Here is a 9,543-nt window from a genome sequence, read left to right as displayed (position 1 = left end):
ATACGTCCTCGGTTTATGGTGTCGACTAGAAACAAGAAGCTACTTCACAGGTTCCGTAGTCAGAACTGAAATCAACAGAATATATAATGATATGCATACCAGTTGCATCACCGTTGCAAACCTTAGCAAAACGTTTTGCAACGGAAACGGCTTTGCGACAAAAAAAAACAAGGGGTTCTAATTGGACAGGTTCAGTGTTCCCTGCACGTTTCGACATTGCGCAAAGTGCGTATCTGGGACCCACCCAAGGCGGGGTGTGGGCGGATTTGACACGGAGCAGTTGTGGAACAGCGCTTGATCCGAGCAGGACCCATATTACTTCAGAGGGACTCTGTATTGTAAAGTAAACACATTGAGGTAGGTAACTACCTAATAAATAATGCTGTGCTTGGCTTTTCTATGTTTAGCCATTGCTGACTGGGATGTGAAATTGTTTGATGCTTTGTGTTTCAGGAGCTAATAGAAACAGCTAGCTAGCTAGAGAAATAGCTAGCTAGCTAACCAGCCAGTTGTCACGTCAAACCAAAACCAGGATAGAAAGACAGCCATTACATTACTGTATGCGGTGTATGTCTAACATTGTATAGCTAATACCAATATCTAGCTAGTTATGTTATTAAATTAGCTAGCTAACAAGTAGCCTAACTTTGCTAGCCACCCACCATCTACAGTATGATTAATTTATGCTGCGTTCATAACCAAGTGGGAAGGTGGTACTTATAATTTGTGAAGTCGTAAGTACTAGTTAGACGCGTTCACGTACTTTGAAGTCGTTGAGAAACGCCAATTAGCTAATGGCCATCAAGCTGGGTCAACCATAAACTAAAAGTACAGCTATCATGCTTGTACAATTATGGTGTTAAAAAAACCATACTAATATATATATATATATATATATATATTTTTTTTTTTATGATGATTTTTTACATTTAACTCCCGAAAATGCTGTAATCGAGGTCATTTCCTTAGTAGGTGATGTCAGAGGTCAGCATGTGGGAGAAGTTGGAGCTCAGGGATGATAGACTATTTTCCTTCTACACTGAACAAAACTATAAACTCAACATGTAAAGTGTTGATCCCATGTTTCATGAGCTGAAATAAAACATCCCAGAAATGTTCCATACACACAAAAAGCTTTATCTCAAATGTTGTGCACAAATTTGTTTACATCCCTGTTAGTGAGCATTTCTCCTTCACCAAGATAATCCATCCACCTGACAGGTGTGGTATATTAAGAAGTTGATTAAACGGCATGATCATTACACAGGTGCACCTTGTGCTGGGGACAATAAAAGGCCACTTTACAATGTGCAGTTTTGTCAAACAACCCAATGCCACAGGTTTTGAGGGAGTGTGCAATTGGCATGGGGGAGTATTTCTGTCTGTAATAAAGCCATTTTGTGGGGAAAAACTCATTCTGATTGGCTGGGCCTGGCTCCCCAGTTCATTAGGCCCTAATCTATGGATTTCACATGACTGGGCAGGGGTGCTGCCATGGGTGGGCCTTGGAGGGCATTGGACCACAGTTACCTGCCCAGTCATGTGACATTAGGGCCTAATGAATTTATTTAAATTAACTGATTTCCTTATATGAACTGTAATTTAGTAAAATCATTGAAATTGTTGCATGTTGCGTTTATATTTTTGTTCAGTATAGTAATTACGAGTTGAAGGGGCGATCAAGTGGATTTTTCCCCTGTTCTATATGGTAAATACCACCTTCCCACTTGGTTATGAAGGCAGCATTAACTCATCCCCAGGCTATTGCTGCATTTGGGTGAAAGTGTCTGGGCAGGGCGGACTGGATTAATTCGCCTAGTGAACCTGTCTATTTTTTTGTTGTTGCTCAAAATGATCATTATCTGGCTAATAATGGGGGCCTCAAGAAACAAAATGGGCCAGTGTGGAGGCTCGAGGTAAAAAATGGTCCGGTGTGTTAGAAATGCCATGGCTGATATCTGGTCCCAGTCCACCCCTGCGTCTAGGAATGAGATTATGATTAAAGGTGCAATATGCAGAAATCACTCCTGAAAGGCCGCTCAGCAAGGAAGAAGCCACTGCTCCAAAACCGCCATAAAAAAGCCAGACTACGGTTTGCAACTGCACATGGGGACAAAGATAGTACTTTTTGAAGAAATGTCCTCTGGTCTGATGAAACAAAAATAGAACTGTTTGGCCATAATGACCATCGTTATGTTTGGAGGAAAAAGGGGGTCGCTTGCAAGCCGAAGAACACCATCCCAACCGTGAAGCACGGGGGTGGCAGCATCATGCTGTGGGGGTGTTTTGCTGCAGGAGGGACTGGTGCACTTCACAAAATAGATGGCATTATGAGGAGGAAAATTATGTGGATATATTGAAGCAACATCTCAAGATATCAGTCAGGAAGTGAAAGCTTGGTCGCAAATGGGACTCCCAAATGGACAATGACCCCAAGCATACTTCCAAAGTTGTGGCAAAATGGCTTAAGGACAACAAAGTCAAGGTATTGGAGTGGCCATCACGAAGCCCTGACCTCAATCCTATAGAAAATGTGTGGGCAGAACTGAAAAAGCGTGTGCGAGCAAGGAGGCATACAAACCTGACTCAGTTACACCAGCTCTGTCAAGAGGAATGGGCTAAAATTCACCCAACTTATTGTGGGAAGCTTGTGGAAGGCTACCCGAAACGTTAGACGCAAGTTAAACAATTTAAAGGCAATAAGAAATAAAAGCTGAAATAATTCATTCACTCTACTATTATTCTGACATTTCACATTCTTTAAAATAAAGTGGTGATCCTAACTGACCTAAGACAGGGAATTTTTACTAGGATTAAATGTCAGGAATTGTGAAAAACTGAGTTTAAATGTATTTGGCTAAGGTGTATGTAAACTTCTGACTTGAACTGTATTTGGATGCTTGTATTTACAGTAGCTCACAGAAAATGTTTAATTTTGCCTAGGGACATCATCTGTCTCTTCACAGCTAATGTGTGTGTCTGTTCATCTGTCTGTGTTACAGGTGGGTCCAATGGCGACACAGTGTGTGACAAAGGTGGAGCTGACTGTCTCCTGTGAGAATCTTCTGGACAAGGACATTGGCTCCAAGTCTGACCCTCTGTGTATTCTTCTCATGAACACTACTGGGTCACAGTGGTACGAGGTCAGTCACAGATTCTTGTTTGCCCAAGAAACACTGTGACATTGTTAAATGTTAACCCAACAAGGCTAAAAATTGATTTCTCCCCAAAGCCATCATCATGCATAATTGATTAACTTGAATCATCAGTATTCCGCTTCGCTGTTTGGAAAAGCATCTCAGCATTGTAGAATGGCTAAAGCGAGCATTACCTGTTTCCAGGAAGAATCTGAAATGTTGGGCCAATTCAGTATCACCTGATGTTGTTAATTAGTTTCAGGAGGGTGTGAGAATGTTTATGATTTGATTACTAACAGGCTGAAATGTTGTGTTTGTAGGTGGGCCGCACAGAGAAGGTACAGAATTGCCTTGCCCCAAAGTTTGCCAAGAAGTTCATCATCGATTACTACTTTGAAATAGTGCAAAAGCTGAAGTTTGGAATTTACGACATTGACAATAAAACTGTTGACCTAAGCGATGATGATTTCCTGGGGGAGCTGGAGTGTACCTTGGGCCAGGTGAGATCTTTTTCTTTCCCCTCCTCACTTAAGTGATAATGCCAGAGAAGCCAGTGTTTGGAGGATATATTGGCACGGGTGTTGTTAGGCCAAACACCAGCTTCGAGGGCATCACTTTTATACAACGGGTTACCAACATATTCAAATAATGATTAACATATTTTAGTTCAACTTTTTTTATTTTGATTAATTTATTCATACTATTTCATCCTTCCACGAGATATAGTCCTGACAGAAATCTAGGGTTGCTACCCAAGCTGGCTGGTCGTTTGTTCTGTCGGTTCAGTTGCCAGAGACGTGACCCAGTCGTTAAGTCTTTTTGTTCTGTATCTATGGACCCGACCCAGTCGTTCGTTCTAAATGTTCTATTGCCATACTGGCTGGCAACATTCTTATCCCTTGCTTGCTAGCTAGCCAACTACGGCTAACTTACAGTCACGTCAAACAGTGCAGCCAGAATAACAGCAAAGTAGGTGCATTTGCATTTGTTTAAGCTGTTTTCTAGAGACATTTATTTGTATATGTCCATAGAAATAATGCTGATTCATGATTTTGACTGTTTGAGAAAAGCTGCCTGTCTTGTCTTGTCTCGTCCCGACTCCTACACCATCATTACTATGGGACAGCTGTTTCAAATGTCAGAGAGACAGACCACAAGTTTTATACAAATCTCAGCTATTGAAAATCAATTGCTAGTCTAAAAGAAATGGGAGATTATGTCTAGATGCTTTTTACAGTGGAGATCAAGTTTATAAATTGTCTGGCTGGGCTGATGAGACAGTGGTTTGCGCAGTGAGTTGGAACAGGGTAAATAGGCATTTCAACATCATAGTTTTAGCCGGTGGTTGCTTGTGGAATAGACACCGGCTGGATTGCGGTTTTAACCAATCATCATGCAGGATTAGACCCTCCGTTGCAGTAGTCTCTGTTTTGGTGAATCCGGTCAGTGTCTCACTGTCACTCATGTAGAGAGTTAGCATCGTGCACAGTGCATACAACCCCTATATAGATGTGCAGTGGCTGTGCTATCTGTGACTTGACACCAAAGGTTTCTTTTGACTGTTTGTTCAGGCTATGTTCTGTATGGACTTTGTCTGTCTCACATGCATCTGTGTCAATTTAGGCAATAAGGCCCGAGGCAGTGTGGTATTCACCCCCCCCCCACTACGAATGTTTACTCATTAATAAAAATATAATAACTAAAATATAGTTGTTGCATAAGTATTCACCCCCTTTCTTTAGGCAAGCCTAAATTAGTTCAGGAGTAAAATGTGGCTTAACAAACCACAAGTTACATGGACTCTGTGTGAAATAATAGAGGTTTACATGATTTTTGAATGACTACCCCTTCATCTGTTCCCCATACATACAACAAATAGTCCCTCAGTCAAGTATTTCAAGTACAGATTCAACTACAACAGCTACAAGCGTTCATTGGCTGTGATGGGGGAAAACTGAGGATGGATCAACAACATTGTATTGATTCCACAATAATGACCGAAAATCTACAGAATAAAACATATTTAAAAACATGCATCCTGTATGACACAAGGCACTAGACTAATACTGCAAAATAAACTTTAGCCTATTTTTTTTATTTCACCTTTATTTAACCAGGTAAGCCAGTTGAGAACAAGTTCTCATTTACAACTGCGACCTGGCCAAGATAAAGCAAAGCAGTGCGATTAAAAACAACAACACAGAGTTACATATGGGATAAACAAAACGTACAGTCAATAACACAATAGACACAGTGTGTCCAAATGTAGTAAGTTATGGAGGTAAGGCAATAAATAGGCCATAGGGCAAAATAATTACAATGTAGTATAAACACTGGAGTGATAGATGTGCAGAAGATGATGTGCAAATAGAGATACTGGGGTGCAAATGAGCAGAATAAATAACAATATGGGGATGAGGTAGTTGGGTGGGCTAATTACAGATGGGCTGTGTACAGGTGCAGTGATCGGTAACCTGCTCTGACAACTGACGCTTAAAGTTGGTGAGGGAGATAAGTCTCCAGCTTCAGAGATTTTTGCAGTTCGTTCCAGTCATTGGCAGCAGAGAACTGGAAGGAATGGCGGCCAAAGGAGGTGTTGGCTTTGGGGATGACCAGTGAGATATACCTGCTGGAGCGCATACTACGGGTGGATGTTGCTATGGTGACCAATGAGCTAAGATAAGGCGGGGAATTGCCTAGCAGTGATTTATAGATGACCTGGAGCCAGTGGGTTTGGCGACGAATATGTAGTGAGGGCCAGCCAACGAGAGCGTACAGGTCACAATGGTGGGTAGTATATGGGGCTTTGATGACAAAACGGATGGCACTGTGATAGACTACATCCAATTTGCTGAGTAGAGTGTTGGAGGCTATTTTGTAAATTACATCGCCGAAGTCAAGGATCGGTAGGATAGTCCGTTTTACGAGGGCGTGTTTGGCAGCATGAGTGAAGGAGGCTTTGTTGCGAAATAGGAAGCCGATTCTAGATTTAACAGACACCTAGGTATTTGTAGTTGTCCACATATTCTAAGTCAGACCCGCCGAGAGTAGTGATTCTATTCGGGCAGGCGGGAGCAAGCAGCGTTCGATTGAAGAGCATGCATTTAGTTTTACTAATGTTTAAGAGCAGTTGGAGGCTACTGAATGAGTGTTGAATGGCATTGAAGCTCGTTTGGAGGTTTGTTAACACAGTGTCCAATGAAGGGCCAGATGTATACAAAATGGTGTCGTCTGCGTAGAGGTGGATCTGAGAGTCACCAGCAGCAAGAGCGACATCAATGATATACACAGAGAATAGAGTCGGCCCGAGAATTGAACCCTGTGGCACCCCCATAGACTGCCAGAGGTCCAGACAACAGGCCCTCCGATTTGACACATTGAACTCTATCTGAGAAGTAGTTGGTGAACCAGGCGAGGCAGTCATTTGAGAAACCAAGGGTATTTAGTCTGCCAATAAGAATGCGGTGATTGACAGAGTCGAAAGCCTTAGCCAGGTTGATGAAGACGGCTGCACAGTACTGTCTTTTATCGATCGCGGTTATAATATCGTTTAGGACTTTGAGCGTGGCTGAGGTGCACCCATGACCAGCTCGGAAACCAGATTGCATAGCGGAGAAGGTACGGTGGGATTCGAAATCGTCGGTGATCTGTTTGTTAACTTGGCTTTCAAATACTTTCGAAAGGCAGGGAAGGATGGATATAGGTCTGTAACAGTTTGGATCTAGAGTGTCACCCCCTTTGAAGAGGGGGATGACTGCGGCAGCTTTTCAATCTCTACGAAAGAGAGGTTGAACAGGCTAGTAATAGGGGTTGCGACAATTTCGGCGGCTAATTTTAGATAAGAAAGGGTCCAGATTGTCTAGCCCAGATGATTTGTAGGGGTCCAGATTTTGCAGCTCTTTCAGAACATCAGCTGTTTGAGTTTGGGTGAAGGAGAAGCGGGGGGGCATGGGCAAGTTGCAGCAGAGGGTGCAGAGCTGGTGGCCGGGGTAGGGGTAGTCGGGTGGAAAGCATGGCCAGCCGTAGCAAAATGCTTGTTGAAATTCTCGATTATCGTAGATTTATCGGTGGTGACAGTGTTTCCTAGCCTCAGTGCAGTGGGCAGCTGGGAGGAGTTTACAGGACTTTACAGTGTCCCAAAACTTTTTGGAGTTAGTGCTACAGGAAGCACATTTCTGTTTGAAAAAGCTAGCCTTTGCTTTCCTAACTGATTGTATATTCTCTACTTTACAGGCAGAGAACAGGCTACAGGGGAAGTTAGATCAAAATTAGATCAAGCTGAATCAATGTCTGCAAGATCACATAATGATCACAGTATTCTACATAACAGAACCGAATATAATAGTATAACGTTACTTTAAGACAAAAACACCACCACCAGTTTTTTTTCTTGTGTGGCCAAAACTCAACAGCGTGCGCCACTAGGTAAAATGCTTTAAAATCTGCTCACTGTACAGTCGTGGTCAAAAGTTTTGAGAATGACACATATATTGGTCTTCACAAAGTTTGCTGCTTCAGTGTTTTTAGATATTTTTGTCAATGTTCCTATGGTATACTGAAGTATAATTACAAGCATTCCATAAGTGTCAAAGGCTTTTATTGACAATTACATTAAGTTTATGCAAAGAGTCAATATTTGCAGTGTTGACCCTTCTTTTTCAAGACCTCTGCAATCCGCCCTGGCATGCTGTCAATTAACTTCTGGGCCACATCCTGACTGATGGCAGCCAATTCTTGCGTAATCAAAGTTCTCAATGGGATTAAGGTCTGGGGAGTTTCCTGGCCATGGACCCAAAATGTCGATGTTTTGTTCCACAAGCCACTTAGTTATCACTTTTGCCTAATGGCAAGGTGCTCCATCATGCTGGAAAAGGCATTCTTCATCACCAAACTGTTCTTGGATGGTTGGAAGAAGTTGCACTCGGAGGATGTGTTTGTACCATTCTTTACTCGCTGTGTTCTTAGGCAAAATTGTGAGTGAGCCCACTCCCTTGGCTGAGAAGCAACCCCACACATGAATGGTCTCAGGATGCTTTACTGCCCCAAACAATCGGAAAGGGGATTCATCAGAGAAAATGACTACCCCAGTCCTCAGCAGTCCAATCCCTGTACCTTTTGCAGAATATCAGTCTGTCCCTGACTCTTTTCCTGGAGAGAAGTGGCTTCTTTGCTGCCCTTCTTGACACCAGGCCATCCTCCAAAAAGTATTAGCCTCACTGTGTGTGCAGATGCACTCACACCTGCCTGCTGCCGTTCCTGAGCAAGCTCTGCACTAGTGGTGCCCCGATCCCGCAGCTGAATCAACGTTAGGAGACGATCCTGGCGCTTGCTGGACTTTCTTGGGCGCCCTGAAGCCTTCTTCACAACAATTGAACCTCTCTCCTTGAAGTTGTTGATGATCCGATAAATGGTTGATTTAGGTGCAATCTTACTAGCAGCAATATCCTTGCCTTGAAGCCCTTTTTGTGCAAAGCAATGATGACGGCACGTTTCCTTGCAGGTAACCATGGTTAACAGAGGAAGAACAATGAATTCAAGCACCACCCTCCTTTTTAAAGCTTCCAGTCTGTTATTCTAACTCAATCAGCATGACAGAGTGATCTCCAGCCTTGTCCTCATCAACACTCTCTCTCACCTGTGTTAACGAGAGAATCACTGACATGCTCCTGAGTGGCGCAGTGGTCTAAGGCACTGCATCGCAGTGCTAACTGTGCTACTAGAGATCCTGGTTCGAATCCAGGCTCTGTCGCAGCCGGCCGCGACCGGGAGACTCATGGGCGGCGCACAATTGGCCCAGCGTCGTCCAGGGTAGGGGAGGGAATGGCCGGCAGGGATGTAGCTCAGTTGATAGAGCATGGCGTTTGCAACGCCAGGGTTGTGGGTTCGTTTCCCATGGGGGGCCAGTATAAAAAAAATAAATAATGTATTCACTAACTGTAAGTCGCTCTGGATAAGAGCGTCTGCTAAATGACTAAAATGTAAAATGTAAAATGATGTCAGCTGGTCCTTTTGTGGCAGGGCTGAAATGCAGTGGAAATGTTTTTGGGGGATTTAAATTCATTTTCATGGAAACGAGGGACTTTGCAATTAATCTGATCACTCTTCATGACATTCTGGAGTATATGCAAATTGCCATCATCAAAACTGAGGCAGCAGACTTTGTGAAAATTAGTATTTGTGTCATTCTCAAAACTTTTGACCACGACTGAACATCATTCAAAACAACACTGAAGGCTACTACGACAACACTGTAACTCAAGATCTAAGTGCATATCCCCATGATACTGATCAAATGGTTGATTTACAATGGGTAAAACTTGAAGAATTATCATTTGCGATTGAATGCAGTGGTGATTTTGTCTTACAGTAACGTTATACTATGCTATTATATAGTCGGTTCTGTTAT

General features: G+C 42.9%; 1 protein-coding gene across 2 annotated transcripts in view; it reads left to right on the top strand.

The window, feature by feature from the left end:
* Positions 1–86: 86 nt before the first annotated feature.
* Positions 87–9,543, top strand: part of cpne3 (copine III) — a 31,796-nt gene continuing 22,339 nt past the window's right edge. Inside the window, exons 1-3 of one of the 2 annotated variants that reach the window (XM_041861924.2) lie at positions 87–357; positions 3,003–3,143; positions 3,458–3,637. In XM_041861924.2, coding sequence (XP_041717858.1) covers positions 3,012–3,143; positions 3,458–3,637 — 312 coding nt within the window. In that variant the 5' untranslated portion in view covers positions 87–357; positions 3,003–3,011. The remainder of the gene's footprint in view (positions 358–3,002; positions 3,144–3,457; positions 3,638–9,543) is intronic. The other variant, XM_041861923.2, reaches the window with a different exon arrangement.

This window comes from Coregonus clupeaformis, chromosome 34 (assembly GCF_020615455.1).
Source record: "Coregonus clupeaformis isolate EN_2021a chromosome 34, ASM2061545v1, whole genome shotgun sequence".
NCBI classification, from domain to species: Eukaryota; Metazoa; Chordata; class Actinopteri; order Salmoniformes; family Salmonidae; genus Coregonus; species Coregonus clupeaformis.
Note: the sequence above shows the minus strand (reverse complement) of the source record. Positions and strands in the feature narration are given on the sequence as shown.